This window comes from Lepus europaeus, chromosome 1 (genome assembly GCF_033115175.1).
Source record: "Lepus europaeus isolate LE1 chromosome 1, mLepTim1.pri, whole genome shotgun sequence".
Lineage (NCBI taxonomy): Eukaryota > Metazoa > Chordata > Mammalia > Lagomorpha > Leporidae > Lepus > Lepus europaeus.
Window position 1 is genome coordinate 7,623,482 of NC_084827.1, and position 21,958 is coordinate 7,645,439.

General features: G+C 40.6%; 1 protein-coding gene across 1 annotated transcript in view; it reads right to left on the minus strand.

Annotated features, from left to right (window-relative positions):
- Positions 1-1,808: 1,808 nt before the first annotated feature.
- LOC133761984 (small RNA 2'-O-methyltransferase-like) overlaps positions 1,809-21,958 on the minus strand; it is a 43,145-nt gene continuing 22,995 nt past the window's right edge. Inside the window, 5 exon segments of the mRNA XM_062195055.1 lie at positions 1,809-1,912; positions 1,915-1,941; positions 1,944-2,807; positions 2,810-2,917; positions 19,272-19,415. Of these exon segments, the coding sequence (XP_062051039.1) occupies positions 1,809-1,912; positions 1,915-1,941; positions 1,944-2,807; positions 2,810-2,917; positions 19,272-19,415 (1,247 nt within the window).

Here is a 21,958-nt window from a genome sequence, read left to right on the forward strand (position 1 = left end):
TGTGGGAGACTGCATGATGAGACAGACAGCGGAGAGACTGGGAAGGAGCTAGGTCTGCTCTACCGTAGCAACCCTCTCACAAGAGCTACCCGTGGTCCATGAGAACTACACCGTTCCTTCCAGGGGTGATGCCCTCAGTGATCCAGTGACCTCCCATTAGGTCACACTGCGTCTTAACATCACCACTCCAGGGAAGAAGTGTCTGATCATGGACCTCTGCGGAGAAACCACATCCGGGTCACAGTCCCTGTTTTTAATGCCAGGGTATTGGGCAAGGGAAGTCCTACAGCTTGCCGATGATATGGTTGATAGTCTCTGATTGGGACTGTTTCTAGAGGTTTAACTAGCAAGAAAAAAGCAGATCGGTGACAATAGTTCTTCCTGAAGAGAGCCTTAGTAGCTTACGATGGCAAGAAAGGTCATCAAAGAGATATTTTAGAGAGACCGAACACCAGGACCTGATCAGTAGTAACTTCAGTGTGGCTTGGGGCGGGGGCGGGGGGGGGGTCAGTCTCATTTTGGCTTTGAACTTGGGTGAGTCAGTGAGAATGAGAAGTTTGATTTTGTTACTAGACCTCCTGCAAAATGTCAAGTACAAACTAGGTTACAAGAATGTGGAACTTTGACAATCTTAACTACAGACCAACTTGAGAATTAAGAATAACTCCTTAACAAGTGTAGGTAGAAATATAGGGCAGATAACAACCGTGACGCATTCACATTTTCCAGTTTATTTCTTGTTTATAACATGTCTATGAAAGATAGGCAAAGAGGAAAATAAAGCAGTCTTCACACTAACGTATTCTTATTAATAAGAAATAAACACCCGCTCTTATCCTAAAGAGGTTATTCCCAAATGGAAAGAAATAATTGTAAAGTATTATAAGTGTATATAAGTCTTAAATTCCAAGGCAGATTTACATAATTTAGCATTGCTTGTGGGTAATGATGATGATAAAGCCGCAAAACATCTGCTATGAATTTAAAAAGCATTTTATTTCCGTTACTACCAGGAACTGGAAAACAACATACTTTGGAATGAATTGTCTTTAAAAGTCTGGTCTGGAGTTAATTTATTCATAGTTGTCTTTGGGCTCCTTGCTTCTGTTTTGTGAAAATGTATTCATCACCAAAGATGTGGCTTGATTGGAAATACAGATCCCAATAAATACACTCATTCTTGGGATTATGGCGAAGTGAGTCTAAGAAAACTGCTCTCATTTCTATGTGTCACACAATGTCAGATCAGGAGGGACATTGTACAAGTCCAGAAGTTAACAGAGCTCTGTGGCATAAGTAGGATCAAAGTGCTGTTTATTATTCTTAGATTTTATGATTCACATTTTATAGTATTCAGCCTCACACTAATTAAAATGAAACACCTGAGAGGTACCTCTTGGGATGAAAATGGTTTATTTCTTTTTTTTTTTCTTTTAAAAATTTTAATGTCACATACAACATACTCTAAGATAAAATATATATGCATAAGTTAAAAACTGACACATTACCACGTCCAACTTCTTCATTCCTGAGAAAACAGAAAACTTCTGGTTTCAAAAGAAAACCTACCACCTTTAGCTAAACCCTAATATCATTCTTAGGTGAAGAGGAGTCTGGCTCTGTGTCAGACTCACCTGTCTACCTGCTAAGGACATGACTTTTGGGGTACAACTTTAAAAAATTACCTGAATTATGACTACACAGAAAATTAAAAATTTAGTGATAGTCCAGCTATCACTAAAGACCCTGAATTTCAGGAAATACGCATGGCTCAAATTTCAAACAGATAATCGTAATGGTCGTGTAGGTCAGCCACCTGCAGAACCATCGCTGCTCAAGCTGATACGGTTGTCCACCAGTGACCTCATCTCGTCTTCATTAGGGCAGATGCGGTGCAGTTTGGGATAAGCCCGAGTCTTCGCAGGGGCGCAAAGAACTTCCTTTTGGAGAATTCTCTATCCTGGCTTTCTCGGTGAAGACCGGCCCGAAGGAGGGGCAGTTGCTGTCATTCTCCGGTGGCTGTATCCCCAACAACCTCTCCCCCTCTTCGCTCAGCCTTCGCAGATGCCTCAGCCGCAGGCGCTCCACTTGTCGGGACACTGCATTCACTAGGACAAGTCTGAGGACCCTCTCCTGCTGTAGACTTGGGTAGGAAGCTGTGCAAACAGCTTTGTGCACGCACTCGTCCAGCCGCTCCCAAACCCTCGATTGGGCGGCCCTCTCTTCCTTCTTCTGGAAGATGCCCATGTGGGTACAGAAGCCCACGCTCTCGGCTCCAGCTGGCGGGCCCCCACACCAGTAAACTCCAGAGTGGCCACAGCGATTGGCCACGAACAAAGCCCAGGTCCGAAAGTGCATTCCGTTCCACTCAAACTTGAGGTCTGAATCTCTGAAGTTCTCTGTTGGAAACAGGGGATCGAATTCCGAGTTTGGTGTGCTGATGACAACCATGGCTGGAGACACGTACCCAAATCTGGCCAGATCACCTGAATCCAGATGTTCCATTAGCTCAATACACGTAATCAGATCAACTCCAAGCAAACGCGAGTCTCTCTCCACTGCAGAGCCATGATACAAGGTAATGGTCAGATCCAGATCCCGTGGTTTGAGGAAATCCCCCATGAAGGGAGACAGCTGATCCCCTCTCCATCGCAACTTATCCTCATCAATGTCTACTCCAACAAGCTCTTTGATGCAGGGGTAGACTTTCAGCAGCCTTATGAGTGATGTATCCCCACATCCCAGGTCTGCAACCTTCTTGGGTTCATGCTGATCCACTATATCTTTAACAAACTGGTACCGTGGCTGTACAGTGGAGGTTTAAACTTTATTATCCTCTCCTTGGGAACTTCAGGATTATTACCATTCACGTTAGTGCACTGTGCCTTCTCTCCTTCCATTTCCCTTCCAAGTTTCGCTGAGACAAAAATGCAGATGGTCCCTTCAGGCTGTTCCTCAGAGACTCAGCAGCGATTCCGCCTGGAGCCAGGCGCACTCCCAGGCGGGGAAGCAAGGCAAAGCGCAGTAGGCCTGGTTTATTTCAAATTCTAGTTTGGAGGTCCACAGTTTTCAGTGGGTGGTCCCATTCGCGTGGCATCTGGTGGAGACAGCCAGGGGTGCAGTGTGCAGAGGAACACTCCTGTAGAGGCAGGAAGCACAGAGACACAGGAAGCTGCCTCTCACCTCTCACCAGGACCACCCGTCAGAGGCCACCGTAAGCTGGAATCGCTACCCTGACCATGCGTAGACATAAGGCTTTGGTGTTTAAACGTCTAGTTGCGTTTCAGAGCCAAGACCTTTGCAGTAGATAACACAGTTTTGAGGCCAGCATTGTAGTTCTGTATCATCCACTTCCAGTCCAGCTCCTTGTGAATGACCTGGGAAAGGCAGCAGAAGATAGCCTGAGTATTTGGGCCCCTGCCACCCACGAGGGAGACCCAGATGAAGCTCCTGGGTTTGGTCTGATGCAGTCCCGGCCATTGGGGCCATCTGGGGACTGAACCAGTGCAGAGAAGATATCTCTCTTTGTCTCTCCCTCTCTGACTTTCAAATAAGTGAATACATCTTGAAATAAAACATTTTTCTTAATGCATTATGGTTATCAAGTATTAATCCCACTCTAATTTTAGTTTTTGTAATGAATATTGCAACTATGTTTTTAACTATTTTTACCAAGAAATTTTGTTTTCGACTTTAACCAAGCATTGAATAACAAATGTACATTTTATTTTGGTCACTATAGAGTTTCCTATCAACAGATGTAAAATAATGTATCGAGTTTGACTTTAAATTAGCTAAGCTTGTGTACAATAGTATAAATATGCCCTTGCAGTGATAACACTTTCTCCTAGTGCTTACTCACTTGTTTAAATCCTGGCTAGAAAAGAAAAAACAAAAACAAACAAGGAATCCTATTCGTAGTATATCATTATTATATTGGGCAATTAAAGATATATAAAAATGTAAGTTGAGGAATAGTTTTCAAAGGGAACTTTGAAAGCTGAAAACTACTTCAGATATTCAGCAGTATTGTTGAAAAATTACATCATGCTTTTAACCAAAGTCAACAAATGAAACGAGGTTGGATAAAAGTAGTGCTGAACAAAACCATGAGAAGTAGTTCCTAAAAGAAAATTAATTAAGGAAACCTTATCAAGTAATGCAAATAAAGATATCCTAGGCTTCATTTACAAAACACACAGAGAAAAACCACTTGATAATATAGATAGTATGCAAGAAGATTTATTTACTTAATTTATTTGAGAAGCAATGAGGCAGTGCCTGTTTCCCCAAATGACCAGGGTCCTGGAACTCAATTCCGGTCTTCCTCAAGGGTAGCAGGGACCCAAGCACTTGACGTGCTCTTTGCCAGGGAACTGGAATCAGGAACACAGCCACGTTCTAACCCAGGCACCGCGATGCAGGATGCAGGCAACCTAGCAGGGTTCCAAACATGGTGCCAAACACCCAGTCCCAAGAAAAATGTTGAAAACTGTAAAAAATAACTGTACTTAGATAAATTATGTAGGGGCAAATGTCTTGTTGAATGACTATAGCTACAGGAGAAACTAAACTTAATTCTAATTTATAAAATAAGCCTCAATGGAAACCCCAGAAAACAGAGACCTAAGACTCAGAACTCACTTGAAAAACTGAGGAAACCAAATATCTAAGCCACTACAAACAACTAGGAGAAATTTCTTCCGGTGCACCTACTGTATGCAGTGGCAGTCCCCAGTGATGGCTCAGGCTTCGGCTCCCTCGTCATCTGGTAGAAAGTAGGTTATCTCTAGGCCGGCGCCGTGGCTCAACAGGCTAATCCTCCGCCTTGCGGTGCCGGCACACCGGGTTCTAGTCCCGGTCGGGGCACCGATCCTGTCCCGGTTGCCCCTCTTCCAGGCCAGCTCTCTGCTGTGGCCAGGGAGTGCAGTGGAGGATGGCCCAAGTGCTTGTGTCCTGCACCCCATGGGAGACCAGGAGAAGCACCTGGCTCCTGCCATCGGAACAGCGCGGTGCGCCGGCCGCAGCGCGCTACCGCGGCGGCCATTAGAGGGTGAACCAACGGCAAAGGAAGACCTTTCTCTCTGTCTCTCTCTCACTGTCCACTCTGCCTGTCAAAAATAAAAAATAAATAAATAAATAAAATAAAAATAAAATAAAAGAAAGTAGGTTATCTCTGTCCTAATTAATATATGATAAAAACTTAGAGCACAGCTTTGCCAGATAGTAAAAATATAAATGTTAGTTGATAGTTTGCTTTCACTGTATTTGTATTTCTATGAAACAGTCTTTTCATGTACCAGAGTACACAAAAAAGGTGTGGGAAAATGAAATTTAAAAATACGTTTATTTAGGTGCAAAAAATTTTATAGCCATGAAATTTTCTTAAAATATGCCATTTTCCACAAATTTTTTGAAGTACCCTCCCATTAGTAGTATAGCACGAGAAATGTTGCTAAAGATACAAATCTATTCACTGCATCAGAGCTTTTCCTTCCTTAAGGAAATATTACCAACATTAATTTCTCTCTTAGATAAATGTGAATCACATTTCATTCTTTATGCAATTTCCTTATGATTTTATCGTTCCCTGCCATTTTCTTATTGTTCTATTCTATAAATAATGAATACAGAGTTTTAATGGTTCATGTAAATAGAGACCATATTTTTTTTGCCCATGCAGCACAAGGAAAAATTTTATTCATAATATTTTATTTCTGTCATTGTACTTGAAATTAACAGCACAATTTCTCGTCCACAAAGTTTATTATGGATCGTAAAAATGAATGGGATCGCTTTTCTGATTGGGTGAGAAAAGGAGTTTAATCTTATGTAATTATCTTTTGAATCACACATGCATCAGTACAATAAAACTCGCTATCCATTAGATCAGTGAACCATTTCACATGATTTTAAAAAGATTAATATTCATATAAAATTTATATGTCTCTTGGCCTATCTTCCCATGGCAGACTCTCTTAAAGAAAAATGAAGAAGGCTAGCAATTTGCACCACTGGATAATGGAAGAACTGAATAAGTGAAACTCAGAATTTACAGGACCCCACATTCCCCACCCTCCAAACAACAGAGCAGGATGTGAAAGCAGGAAGAGCCCTATGAGTTATCAGAGCCAGAATGCCAGAAAAACCTAGAACTATTTTCCCCCTCCTAGTGTACAGAATTTTGTTTATCTTCCTAAGCCATGACATTTTTTTTCCTCAGGCAAAATCTTCCTCAAAGGTCTATTTCTTAAAACCGATAACCAATGGAAAGGGCAGATGCCAGGGGAGCAACTCCCCAGCCTGGCTCCTGAAGACTTTCCTTGTAATCCCTCCACTCCAGGTGGGGGTTTGAGTGACACCAGCCTACTCCAGACACGAACTTTTAGAGAGATGTTGAGAGACAGGGTGGTAGCCCCCGTTACAAACACTAATCCGATAAAAGTGTGTTGAGTCCTATGGACCGCAAAGAACACAATGTCCTATTATGTTTTTAAATGCAGTCTCAACTATGGAAACTTGAGTTCTCAAAACTGCTAAGGCTATAATGTGTTCATCTTTGATAAACTTCTCCCTGCTAGAGCTTATTTTTTAGTCTATTGAGATTTTTTTTTCTCAGTAAAAAGTCTCAATGCAGAATTATATATATATATATATATATATATATATATATATATCAGTCAAAATATAATTAGCTTGGTTGCACTTACTATTCTTACATAATGATTTTTTAAGATTTATTTATTTATTTGAAAGTCAGAGTTACACACAGAACGAGAAGGAGAGTCAGAAAGAGAAAGAGAGAGAGAGAGATCTTCTATCCGCTGGTTCACTTCCCAGATGCCTGCAACGGCCAGAGCTGACCCGATCCGAAGCCGGGAGCCAGGAGCTTCTTCCACATCTCCCATGCAGGTGCAGGTGCTCAAGCACTTGGGCCATCTCACTGCTTTCCCAGGCCATAGCAGAGAGCTGGATTGAAAGTGGAGCAGCCGGGATTCGAACTGGCACCCATATGGGATGTGGGAACTGAGGCAGGAGCTTTATGCACTATACCACAGCACCGTCCCCCATAGATGTTTTTAAAATCTAATTTTGAGATCACTGAGTCCACCCTTTAGTCCTTTCACAAGGGAAATAAAATTAAGCTTAATTCAGCAAGTAAAAGTTAAATATGAATATTTTATATAGTTATATATATATATATATATATATATATACCTTAGTATATGGCAAACAAGAGAATAAAAGGCATTTTCCCAATGCAGATCTCCAGTGAAAACAACAAACTGAATCAGCCTCCCTTCAAAGCATGTGAAACTTCCTGTTGAACTTTGATCTAATAAAACTCGGACTAGATTTGCTGTTTCAGAATTGGTACAACTTCAAACGAAAGCATGCCCTAACAAGATCTGGGAATAACCCTAGACCTGAAAACCAAGGGAGGTGACACTGCAAATTCGTCTGCCACCAGGGATTTTGTTCTAACGTGGAAATGCCACCAAGATTCTGGTCTACTTCAGAGCAGTGCCTGTGGGAGCACAGTTCATGCCCAGAGGCCAGTGCTTTCTTTGATTGAAAGACAATCTGGCACCTGTCTGGCAACTGTTATTGTCCTATGATACAAACTGCAAGAAAATATCCCATTTCATTCCTGCATGGTCATCAGCACCTTCATTTAGGTTGCACTTATGGACAGTAAGTATGCCTTAAAATTTCTCTTTTTTTCTCTGAATGGATGAAAAATGAACATAAAAATAAAACTTTTTTATTTTTTTAAACTTTTTTATTTTTTATTTCATAAATGTGAATTTACAAAGTGCAACTTTTGGCCGGCGCCACGGCTCACTAGGCTAATCCTCCGCCTTGCGGCGCCGGCACACCGGGTTCTAGTCCCGGTCGGGGCACCGATCCTGTCCTGGTTGCCCCTCTTCCAGGCCAGCTCTCTGCTGTGGCCAGGGAGTGCAGTGGAGGATGGCCCAAGTGCTTGGGCCCTGCACCCCATGGGAGACCAGGAGAAGCACCTGGCTCCTGCCATCGAATCAGCGTGGTGCGCCTGCAGCAGCGCGCCAACCATGGCGGCCATTGGAGGGTGAACCAACGGCAAAGGAAGACCTTTCTCTCTGTCTCTCTCTCTACTGTCCACTCTGCCTGTCAAAAAAAAAAAAAAGTGCAACTTTTGTATTGTTGTGGCTTCCCCCCAACCTCGCTGCCTCCCGTGGCCCTCTCCTCCCCCTCTCCCATCCCACCCTTCATCGAGTTTCATTTTCAATTACCTTCATATAATGAAGATCAACTTAGTATATACTAAGCAAGGATTTCAACAGGCTGCACTCACACAACCGCACAAGGTATAGGGTACTGTTCGACTAGTAGTGTTTTCAAGTTTCATAGTAAAACACATTAAGGACAGAGATCCTACGTGGGGAGCATGTACCCAGTGACTCCCGTTGTTGATTTAACAATTGGCACTCTTATTTATGATGTCAGCAATCACCCGAGACTCTTGCTATGAGCTGTCTAGGCTATGGAAGCCCCTTGAGTTCACCGACTCTGAACTTGTTTAGTCAAGGCCGTGTCACAGTGGAGGTTCCTTCCTCCCTCAGAGAAAGGCGCCTCTCTCCTTGATGGCCTGTTCCTTCTGCTCGGGTCTTGTTCACCAGGATCTTTCATGTAGATTGTTTTTTGCCATCGTGTTATGGCTTTCCATGCCTGTGAGACTCTCATGGACCTTTTAGCCAGATCCGAATGTCCCAAGGGTTGATTCTGAGGCAGGAGTGCTGTTTTGGGCGTTTGCCATTCTATGAGTCTGCTGTGTGTCCTGCTTCCCACGCAGGATCATTCTCTCCCTTTTAATTCTATCCTTCATTATTTGCTTACACTGGTCTTATTTGTGAAATCTCTTCGACACATACCCTATCTTTTTGATCGGTTGTGTATTTATACTTATCACTTTACCAATGCCAGCGCACTTGGTAAAAATAAAACTTTTAAAATATTGTGGTAATTAGTTATAACTTGAAAACCTAGCTTTAGTTTGGAGTGGTACAATGCTGACTTTGAATGTTGGCTTCACTATTTGTTGTCTATATAAATGTTTACAACTTTATATATATTTATAAAGTAATTTCCATCTGGCAATGCAGTTGTGAAAATTACATAAGTGAATATTTTAATATAATTCAAAAATTCTATATGGAGTATTATGTGTAGCCAGTAATTGGCACCTAGATGATATATATTTTTTTTTCTTGGAAGTAAATAAAAAGTTAACTTTCTCTCTGTCTCTCTCACTGTCTATAACTCTACCTGTCAAATAAATTAAAAAAAATTAAAAACTAAGTTAAAAGTGGATAGATTATAAAAATTTTGTGCATGTACCATATTTATAATAAAAACCAGATGCATTTAAAAGAATTATAGATTGCTTGCTGATTTGAAATTGAATTTTGTAATTGTGTGTAATGCAAGTATTTTGTCCATCTACCTGTTAGGATGTGTTTGCCAAAGACCCCTGAGCCTCTGTGCCAGCGGCCTTACTCTTTAGGGATGAGACCAGTACCTCTGATCCTTACCTCGTTTCTCAGCTTCTGCTGTGAATATCACGTCTCCTGTTGAGCCCAGTCTGCATTATTTTTATCACTACCTCAAATTAAATCATGAATTTATTTTAAAACTATTCTATTTCTCTAGTGACTAGATGTATTTATCAATTAATTCATCCAAAAGCATTTTAATTATGCACCTGTTCTATAAAAAAAAAAATTACTGATACCAAAAACCAAGCCATTTGTTTTGGTTAACTTGGTCTTTTGAGTCAAGTGGGAACAGACAGAGGAGCAAAAAGAGGTCAACAATTCGTCCATCCCTCATACTATTTCAGAATTTTTTAAATGTGATCACTTATGGATTATGTTACAGAGCATAGTCTATGTGCTAAAGTGCACAACCCTGATTCTTCCTGCCAATATTTCAGAAAAAAAAAAATCCTATCAAAAAAGTGTAATAAAGTGTTGTAAGCACTAACATGTATGTTCAGATAGCCAAATTTGTCCTAGAAAGTGGTTTTCAATTTACCTTGGAATAGAATTCAGGATAAGAAAACTTTTTCATAAATTTCACTCTTCCACAATGGGTTGATATTAGGGTTTAATCTTCAGAAGGCAACAATAGTCAGCAGCCTATTTCCTTCAGAAACAACTTAACTTTTTCGTATTGTGTGTTTGTGTGTATGTGTAAGTATCTCTAGAGTGGCTTTTCAGGTCTAGTAGTGAGGTGCCGCTCTGAGACATGCTAAAGTATGACTCACTGAATAAAAAGTAGAAGACTCTTCAGAACACCGTCTGTGACTGCATTTAAAATCTACAAAAATTAAAAAAAAAAACCTCACTCCTCAAATTATAAGCGGTATTGTGAAATATCAAGTGTAGGTAGACATTGGAAACTACCTTGTAGCATTTCCACAGGTGTGGATGTTCTGTCCTTAAGAAAAGACAAGCACGTTAGCATCTGATTTGCTTTCCTAGTTAGTACGTCTCTGAAACACTGAAATTGGTTAATGATCGTATTTGCATCTTAGGAATTTGGCTGTGTATACAATATGCTTCTGCAAACACCTGGACTAATGCATGGACCTCATTTAGGAAAATCAGGGATGAGACGTGTGTGTGTGAGCAGAGTTGAGAAGGGGGAAGGAAAGGATGCCGTATTTCGCTGAGACACAAGGACACGGGTGTAGATGAAGCTACGTCTTAAAAGATCAGAGATCAAGCTTCTAACAGAGCACAGCGAGATAATTTTTATTGTTCTTCCGTTCTCCTTTGTAGCATTTGGCAATCTCAGCAGTGTGGGCAGTGGGAAGTGAAGGACTGCCCTGGTCTTTCCTCTGTGGCAATCACGGAAGAGTAGATGCAGCACCACGTCTCTGCTGCCTCTCCCTGTTGGTGTTTAATGTGCAGCCTTCATGTGGGCCCCCGGAAGCAAGCTGTGAAATAGGGATTCCAGGCCACGTCCTGTATTTGGCCATAGAGTGGAGAGCAGAGATAGGAAAGGGAAGGCAGCCAATAGAGCACCATTAGACCAGTTTCCACTGTAGGAGGCTGTAGCTTAATCCCTCTGAAAACTGGGAACTCCTGGGAAACTGCCGTGTCAGGCTATCCCCCTTGCATGAGGGGCCTGGGGTACTCATACTTTGTGCTTAGAAGTTTCCGGGACTCCCGGGGTTGTGGTGTTCCAGACAACACCCAGACAGGGGCCACACGAGAAAGCTCTCACCTAGTTAGATGTCAGGAGTTGCACTATTGTCAGGGCCCGTGGTGCACAGGTGGAGCCCAATTCTGCAGGAAGTGGACTAAGTCATTCTCCCTTCGGCCTTGCTATAAAAACTGCGGCTGTCATACAAAAGCTTTTTGTATAATCAGGTGCTAACATTACCAGCTATTAATATTTTCTGATCCACAGTTCATATGAAATTTATGAGTATGTGTTTTTTTTTTTTGGTTAAAAAAAGATTCTGTCCATGGACTATGTCACTTCTTACAGCACAAGTACATATCAAAAAGTGACCTGCAATACGATGTGACCCTAGCAACATGCACGCTTTTTAACATAGTTATATTCTCATTTTTTATCACTCAACACTTATGTCACCACGAACTAACTGAAATTAAAAGCCACAATGAGCAGCATAATTTCTATGATGTAATTGTTTTACAAAAATTTGCAGTTTTTTTTTTTTATTTTTATCAATTAGGAGTCAATACACTGAATAATGGAATATCTATATTATGTTAACAATGGAAAGGTGAGAGCATCACTCATATGGAAGAGTGTGCTTTTACTTTAAAATATATACACAAGTAAATAAGGATTCTCATGTGTGAAGAATATGGTTTTATATGAGTTTATTTTTTAAAAAAAAGTCTGTGTTTTACTAGCCTGAAATAAGAACTCAATATAATTAATCATATTTTTATGGTTTGCTTTTTTTTTCTTTAAAAAGTAAACATCATCATGCTATTTGAAGGTAATTATGCTGCATACTAAAAAAAAATGAGAAATATATTTTTGACATCTGAAGTTAAGGGGTTTTATCTGATGAGATCTTCAATGGAGGGTTAATATCAGTTTTAGCCAGGGAGAGCTATAGATCAGTCAAGCTCATCACGTCTTGTTCTGTTCTAGGGAACTGGGAAAGCTCCTGAGGACTTGCTTTTATGATAGATGCACACCTATTTCCCTATCAGTTTCCCTCAAAATAGATGGCTTTATAAATGATTGTAAGGTATTAATTAGTCTCTCATGTTTACTATGTGATTTTGTGTTTTCACAGGAAAGAGCTCAGAATTATCTTGCTTCTGGGAGAGTTAATGCCTTTTTTTTAATGACTCAGAGTTGAAGAATTAGTTCTAAGCCGCAGCTTAGTTTCTGAGAGACTTTGTTTCTGTATCTTAGGTAATTAAGTTGTAGTGTTCAAGGGGGAAAGTATGAAGTCTGATATTTGAGAAAAGGAAGGATCTGAAACAGGAGAAAGAAAGATGATTGAATGCCCTTAGAAAGCAGTAACCTGACCAACTTGTTCCCAGCAGCAGCCGTACACACAGCTGGGCTACAGGCAGGGCCCTGGAGCAGGAGCCTCAGGTCTCTCTGGAATCCCAGCCAAGACCTCTGCTGGAAACGTTGAAGACTCAGGCCGGCGATGTTGGCAACGTTTCCACTCTGAATGATAAATAGGACCTCAGTAGGGAACTGCTGGCCAGTGTCCCGTCCAGGTCCATTATGAGCAGGTGAAGGAAACTAAACTGTTCAGAGGAAGGCTGATTTCCTTGAGCAGTTACTTTGTACCTATTAATCTGATCTAGAAAAAAATAATGAAATCTGACATCCTTTGCACCTTGAGTGTTTCAGAGAAATTTGTGACTTACAGCCGGCGCCATGGCTTAACAGGCTAATCCTCCGCCTTGCGGCGCCGGCACACCGGGTTCTAGTCCCAGTCGGGGCACCGATCCTGTCCCGGTTGCCCCTCTTCCAGGCCAGCTCTCTGCTGTGGCCAGGGAGTGCAGTGGAGGATGGCCCAAGTGCTTGGGCCCTGCACCCCATGGGAGACCAGGAGAAGCACCTGGCTCCTGCCATCGGATCAGCGCGGTGCGCCAGCCGCAGTGCGCCTACCGCGGCGGCCATTGGAGGGTGAACCAACGGCAAAAAGGAAGACCTTTCTCTCTGTCTCCCTCTACTGTCCACTCTGCCTGTCCAAAAAAAAAAAAGAAAGAAATTTGTGAGTTACATCATCTTTACAAAGTCCACCCTCTTAACTGAGAAATCAGAGAGTAATTATTTTTGCCTTCCAAATACCTGTCTGGAATAGCATGTTTCACAGCAAGCTCTGGGGACCCTCAGGGCCATGAAGTTCTGAAGTGAAGTGTGTTTAGGAAATACCAATATTAGGGCAACGTAGAACTCTTCAGTGATGCCTGGAACACATTAACATATTCAGGACTCTGAGATAACCCATGCTTACTTCTCGAATTTTCTTTAATCCAAAATCTCCCCTAGCCTCCTGATCATAAATGTACATTAATATTTAGTAGTAAATATGTAGTTTAGTGGTCTGGCGTTATGCAGACTCTAAATAGTGTTGCAAAGAGGCCACACTTATAATGCGGGGGATATGAGTCTCTGCCCTAAGTGTTTTCAGAAATCCCTCTTCTTAGTCAAGAACTGAGGATACAGTGCCCCTTCTCTAGAAAATTGGAAAGAAATGAAGTGTGATTGCTTAGCAGTGTAGTTAAGCGGGTTAGCAGAACAGTTAATATGAATAAATAAGGAGACAGTTATGTCATTATACACAGTTTCACAATCATTAAAATGCTTGTTCTAATTTGACATCAAAAACTTAAGCACAGCATGAAGAGCTTCAGGATAGAATGAGAGCATAAAAATGTCTGAAGGTTGAGAAGTAGTAACAAAGAGAAAGAAAATAATCCCAGGATGGAGGGATCAAAAAGTTCTACAGTTACAAGAAGTGTATTAGCCAACTGTTAATAAGCAATTATCCTCCATTAGCGAGAAAAAAAAGGAAAATATGGTCCCAAACCTCTAGAGAATACCTGATATTTGAGTATCAGGAAGAAATGTGAGAGTAGGATGCAAAATTGGGCAATAATATCTCCAGGAAAAAGTTGTAGGTTTCGGGTAGACACTTCTTAGAATGATTTAGATACAAAATTCATTGAAATATTAAGTTGCAACAGTGATTCTGTTTAAGTTCATGCCAGAGTGCAGGTGTTTCCAATTCTGTATTCTACTGTTTGATTTCAGTGGCATTTTTTTTTTTCAGTTTCATTGTGTGTGCAGTACCAGCTTTGCTTACAAGTGGATAAGAGTGTTCCTTGGTGACACATCCTCAACTCACAATTCTATTTTCTCTTGATGTCAAAAATTCCATGAATGAAAAGCAGCGTTTTCCTTTCCATGACATACATGCATGTTAAAACCCCAGCGGCTTCACAGTCAAGGTGACCAGGCAGATGCCCGAGAGTCCCAGCTAGGCAACCCTTGGGGAGAGTTTTCTGAAGTAGAAAATGAAGGTGCAGTTCATAGGTCAGCTGGAAATTCCCAGGAGGGGCTGAGATATGCAGTCAGTGAGGCAGTCCTGCCATCCTCCAGCTTCCCTGCCGCTGGCCTCTGATGTGTTAAATAGAAAGAGCACGTCAGGTCAGTCACCTGATGGTCAAATCAGCAGTGTCAGATCTGACAGCTACGTTAGCATCAAAGTCAGCCAACAGATAAACCCACTTTGTGAACATACGTCCCATAAACACGGGAATACAAAGTCAAAAACTCAACCAGGTCACTATTCAAAGATTTCCCAAAATGAGACACAATTTACTTTAGGGAGACATTTAAATTAGTCTTTCTTCTAAGTTCTCTGAATTCATGGTTCATGAAAGCAAAATTTTGAACTAGAATGTTATTTTGAATCCTACTAGTAATGTCTTAATTAAGTTATGAAGTTAAGTTATTAAGTTAAGTTATGTTTAATCCTCAAATGCCCACAGTTGGCTGGGCTCAGCCAACTGAAAGTCAGGAGCCAGGGATGCCACCGGTGTCTCCCCTGTGGGAGGCAGAGATGCAAGTACTGGAGCCATCATCTGCCTCCTCCCAGGGAGGGCATTTGCAGAAAACTGGATCTAAAGTGGAGTCAAGTCTCAGTCCCTGGCATTCAGAGGAAGAATGCAGGCATTCAGAGAGCTGGCTTAATCTGCTGCACCACAATGCTGGCTCCGAAACAAAGGTTCAACAAGTCTTTCTCAGGGAAAAAGCCTTCCTCTAGTGAGGCTTATTAAAAATAACCATATTTACCAATTGAAAATTCACTAGTAATGCTTTATATGTCTACACATTAAGTATGTATTCATTAAAATGTCTGTATTATCTCATTTCACAATACTCTTAGGCTATAGACAAAGAAGATATTGTTAAATTGAGTTTGAGAAAACTTCCAATTTCAAACCAAAGACATTTCATAACACAGAAAGTGATGTGTCTTTAAAAGTTGGTGATTTGAAACTGTCTTCTATGCACTTATTGCTAGAATACAAAATGAATGTTGAAAAGTAGATGGCTAAATAAATAGATGTTAACACCTTATAACTATCTCTTCAATCCATCAGAATGAGGCTTTTTTAAAGAAACCAACATTTCCTGCAAAACCTCTCCTTGTGGATATAATAACTCATGTTGATGAGGATTAACTGCTTCTACTCTGGCTATTAATATAGCAATAAGCTCTGTTTATCCGGACAGCAGTAAATGTGCTCAGTAAAGCACACACATACACACACACACAAACGTGACTGTTGACACAGTAACAAAATATTCTCTCTTCCAACCTTCAAATTATCTCAAAAACTGGCTAATCTCTTCATTCACTAACTTAAAAAAGGCAATTCAAGAGATAAAATGATTCATCCCATGAAGGTGCATATAAGATGTTAACGTGACGTTTTTGGAAGGACATCCTTCCTCAGATTTATTTCTAGATCTTATAAGAAATTGTGAAATATGACAGCTATAAGGTATAGAATCACAGCTCATAATTTTCTCCCTGTGTAATAATGCTCGTAACACATTTTTGAGCAATCAGAATCTAAAGCCAATCCATTCCTCCAGGATGAGGCTTTTATCACCTCCGACATTAGGAACTATAAATGAGCAAATGAAAGGACTCGAGTAAGACAGGAATCCTCCCTAGCAATCTGATGGACAGCAAGATGGCTGAGTTTATTCTCACAGAAATGCACTGCATAACGATTAAAATTTGATCCATCATTTAAAAATATATTACTCTGGGAGGCCGACGTTGTGGTCTAGCAGGTAAGGCCACTGCCAGCAATGCCAGCATCCCATATTGGCGCTGGTTCGATTCCAAGATGCTCCACTTTCAGTCAGCTCTCTGCTGTGGTCTGGGAAAGCAGTAGAAGATGGTTTGAGTCCTTGGGCCCTGGCACTCACGTGGGAGACCCAGAGGAGGCTCCTGGCTCCTGGCTTTGGATTGGGGCAACTCTGGCTGTTTTGGTCATGTGGAGAGTGAAGCAACAATAAAAGACCTCTCTCTCTCTCTCTCTCTCTCTCTGTGACTCTACCTTTCAGATAAATAAATAAATCTTTTAAAAAAATTAAAATATATTACTTTGGGAAAATCACATACCTCTTTAAATGTTAGTTTCCTGAACTATGAATCTGGGACAATAACAGAATGTTGTGTGTGGGATTATTGTGAAGATTAATGGTAATATAGCATGTAAAATTTTTCACTCAGGCTTTTAGAGGCACTCAGTGAAAGTTGCGCTTTTTATACTAGTGTGGAAGTAGAGAGCATGCTCAAATTATTTGTTAAATCAATTTAAGAAATCTTAAGTGTAAAGCATTGGTTCAAAATCATTTTCCATAACGGAATTATTTATAGATGTATATGTACACATATGCATATGTATACGGGTATACACAAATGTTTACCAGTTGAATCTAAAAATCTGTACACCATTAGTGGCATGTATACTGAGATATATATATATATATATATAATAAAAGTAGATATTAGAGGTGGTAACATTATACTACAACTGTGATTTCATGATGTTCAGAAATTTCCTTGAGAGTCACCTTTACTGACTGATAAAAATACTATTGAAAACCAGCATATGTTCCTTTTCACTAATATCAAATTATCCTTTCATAAATAAATTTACCCAGTCAATAATTAAGCATATGTATTACTTTTCAGCACTCACTGGCTAGCCATTGGTCTTTTGCACTTTAGCCTTAATAATACAGTACTGTATCACACATTTTAATGTATATTTTCTACTTTTACCTTTTTTTTAAGATGTATTATTTTATTTATTTGAAAGAGTTACAGAGAGAGGTAGAGACAGAGAGAGGACTTCCATCGCTGATTCACTCCCCAGATGGCTGTAACGGCCAGAGCTGCGCCAATCCGAAGCCAGGAGTCAGGAGCTTCTTTCGAGTCTCCCACATGGGTGCAGGGGCCCTAGGACTTGGGGCATCTTCTACTGCCTTCCCAGGCCATAGTAGAGAGCTGGATCAGAAGAGAAGCAGCCGGGACTAGAACCAGTGCCTATATGGGATGCCAGTGCTTCAATCCAGGGCTTTAACCTGCTGTGCCAAAGCACCAGCCCTACTTTTGTAAGACAAGATTAATAAAATTCTTGATTGCTTTTGAGTGTAATAAAAGCCTCCATTGCAACTAGAAAAATATTGTGAGTCAAAATTATTCCTTTCATATTTTAAATAGTTTCACTTTTTTTTTAATCTATTTATTTGACAGAGCTATAGACAGTGAGAGAGAGAGAGACAGAGAGAAAGGTCTTCCTTCCGTTGGTTCACTCCCCAGATGGCTGCCACTGCCGGCACTGCGCCGATCTGAAGCCAGGAGCCAGGTGCTTCTTTCTGGTCTCCCAGGCAGGTGCAGGGGCCCAAGCACTTGGGCCATCATCCACTGCCTTCCTGGGCACAGCAGAGAGCTAGACTGGAAGAGGGGCAACCGGGACTAGAACCTGGTGCCCATATGGGATGCCGGTGCTGCAGGTGGAGGATTAACCAAGTGAGCCATGGTCCAATAGTTTCACATTTTAGATAATCTTAATGGCCTTCCTCAAAAGTAGTATGATATTCTTTTAGGAGTGATATCCTAGTGCTCTTTTCCATCACCTTCTACTCTGCTTTTGTATACTCTATTGCCTTTTTCTCTTTTAGCAAATATGTCTCATGAGGTAAGGAAAGACTATAATTTACTAGTTTACTAAAATGTTTTAAAATATAAGAAAATCCATTCATCTAATCATCACAGGTACTGAGTGTCCAGCAGCTTTATAAAGCTGCGCTTGTGTTTATCTCAACTGCGATCTGAGGGAGAGGACACTTTTCCTAGGGCAGATGGACATCATAATTGTCTAATTTACCCTCTCCTGTGCTGTATTGCTTTGACCACTGGAGTCTGGGCATGTGACAAGGATGTGTGGTTTTTCAAAGAAACAATGCATTTTAGGCAGTGTGACATTATTTAAGGTACATTACCCTGCTGACTTCAAAGTAAAAAAGGTAGTAAAGAAGTGATTCAAAATAAAGAAAATTTTTAAAACAAAGTAAATATACCTTTTGTAGAACTTTTGTGTTTCTACCCATGAAATGGACCAAAATATTCCTAGTCCTCTTACTAAATTATTTCTTAGAGGGTCCTTGGCCTCATTTTTAGACTGTAAAATCAGAGGGTCTTCAAAGCATTTATGGAAAATGCATATTATGAAAAATCTATACATGGATTTCAAAAATGTTTTGCACCAAAATAAGGCTGTACTAACCTCTTATAGCGCATTTGTACAAGATATAATTTGCGGTGCTAAGAAGGATGAGTTTGAAAATGGACTCTACACAAGCAAAAGTAATTCTATTAAAATTAAAGCAAACACAAATGTAAGACCTATGATGAAATTTGGATGGAAGAATGGTGAAATCACTGTTGTCTTATGAAAACCTAATGCAGACAATGCCCTAAAGAAATCTTCAGTTTACAAATGTACAACTCATTTTAAGAAGGGACATAATGATGTTGAAGATAAAGCCCACTGAGGCAGACCATCCACATCAATTTGTGAGGAAACATTAATCTTTTTCACTCCTTAACTGAAGAAAACCAATTAACAGCAGCAGAAATGATAGGAAACCCCATAAACATATCAGTTGGCTCTGCTTACACAGTTCCAGCTGAACAATGCAAGCGGAGCAAGCATTCTGTCTGGTGAATATAAGAACTGTTGTACCCAAATCAGCTGCGGACAAGAGTCGAGAGCTTTCATGGAAGTTCTGAACAAGTGGGATCAAGCTCCTGAAGCATTTCCCTGAAAAATTAGAAGAGATGACATGGCTTTGGCAGTATGATCCTCAAGACAAGACACAATCAATGCAACCAGTGCCCAGAAGCAGAAGTGGTGCAGTCAAAGCACACGTGGACCAATCAAGACCAAAGGTCATGGCAACAGTATTTGGGGATGCTCAGGGCAGTTTGCCTGTTGACTTTCTAGAGGGTCAACACCTTTTCGCTTTATGAGTGTTTTGAGGAAGTTAGCCACAGTTTTCCTAGAAAAACACCAGTGAAAGTTTCATTGGAGCCCTTTCACGCCTTGCCTTGGCCATGTTTATTCTTTTCAACAAACCAGGGCGATGTTGGAGTTTTGATGTGAAATCACTGGGCATTCACCTTATTCCTACTGTGATTCTTTCTCTCTTTTCAGTTGTTTCCTTTTTTTAAATTTTTTGACAGGCAGAGTTAGACAGTGAGAGAGAGAGAGAGAGACAGAGAGAAAGGTCTTCCTTCCGTTGGTTCACCCCCAAAATGGCCGCTTTGGCTGGCACTGTGCTGATCCGAAGCCAGGAGCCAGGTGCTTCTCCCGGTCTCCCATGCGGGTGCAGGGCCTAAGCACTTGGGCCATCCTCCACTGCCTTTCCAGGCCACAGCAGAGAGCTGGACTAGAAGAGGAGCAACAGGGACAGAATCTGGCGCCCCTACCGGGACTAGAACCCGGGGTGCTGGAGCCACAGGCGGAGGATTAGCCTAGTGAGCCGCGGCGCCGGCCTCAGTTGTTTCCTAATTAAAAAAAATCTTTAAAGGACAATGCATTTTCTTTAGTTAGTAATATAAAAAGTACTGAATTTACATGGCTAAATTCCCAGGACTTTTAATTCTTCAGGAATTGACTAAATTATTGGTACCATTGTTTAGAAAAGTGACTTGAAATGTTGGAGCATATGTTGACAAATAAAATATGTATTTCTTTTTTAATTTGTTTTCTTCTACCAATGTTTAAGGCTCCTCCTATAAGATCTATAAGCAAAGCTGATGTGTAAAACATATTAAAAATTGTCAGGCATGGTGAATTTCAAGTCCTTTACTTCCATTCAACCCATGAACAGAACGTCTGTGCCTCCACAGATGTGAGGATTGTTATTTGTCTTCAGTTGGATCTGCCATGATATACTAAGAACTATCACAGCTACCTGAAACTCAGAGGCATGGAAATTTGTCTTTTTCATTGATCCAAAAAATCACTCTGGACGTAAGTGTTGTTTTTGAATAAGGATTTACCAGCACGTAAAGCAGACTGTCTTGAAGTATTCTGTGGATAAGGATCTCTTGCACTAAACTGTATGCCGTGTGCCTTGGCGTTGAGTGCATGGCCCCAGGTCTCTAACACATTTTCATACACCACTTCTAAAACCAACACTGCTCATTGTGTGCTGCTGCAATGTTATTTTCTTTGTTTATTGCTTGGGACTTGGCCCTTTAATTCCTCTCAGTATTTGAAAACCTGTCAGAGAGCTGTTTTCCTTATACACTTTTCATTATTATGCTATCTTCACTGAACAAGTTTATTTCAAAATCTTTTGGGGAAAATGACAAGAAACATGGCATTGCATTTCCTCGTCCCTTCATTAGATTAGAAATGTCAAGAAAGATTTAGATTGTCTTTATTTTTATTAAAAGAAATGATAGAACTTTCTTGGAAAAAAAGGAAAAGTGAAAAATAGGAAATTTAAATTTTAGATGCTGGATGAGTTGGAGATCTGCATATGCAGGCTCTCTTCAGTGGAAAGCTTTCTCTTCATTACTTAGAAAGACATGCCCTTCATTTTCAAACTTTTGAAGATGTAAAGTACTGTAGTCATTGTAGAACTGCGGCCATGCAAATGAAATCTGTTAGATGCCAGGTCAAAAATCATCAGATACATCTTAGACTTCAAATTGCAGGTGACTGTCTAGATGAGAGCTTTCTGCAGTTATTAAAAGAGAGTTGTTGAAAGTATCTCTGTATGAGGCTTGTTAGGACGACACAGGATGTCAAAATAGGTCGGGCATCTAGTACTGCACATGAACTTGACCTTTATAAACATCCTAACATTTAAACACTTTTGACCTTAAGTACAATCTGCCCTCTGTATCCATAGGTTCCTAATTCATGGTTTCAACCAACCACAGGTTGAAACTATTTCAGAAAAATTGCACCTGTACAGTGTAGACCTTTTTTCTAATCATTATTCCATTAAAATGCAATGTTAACAATGAAGTTATAAAACTAATTACATAGCATGTACCTTGTTTTAGCTACTATAATATAGAGATCATGTATGGTATAAAGGAGGTTCTATGCAAATATACAGTACAAACATGTACAAAAATGTAAGCAAATATACAATATAAAGGAGGTTCTATGCACACACTACACCATTTTAAACATTGGAATTGAGCATCCAAGGGTCAGGGTGAGGTCTTGGAAGCAAACTCTCAGGGATACCAAAGGATGGCTGCACTTAGTAGTCACAACGAGAATTCTCCAGATAGGGTTAGACACTTAGCCTAGTCATTAAGGCAGTGTCTAAGATACAT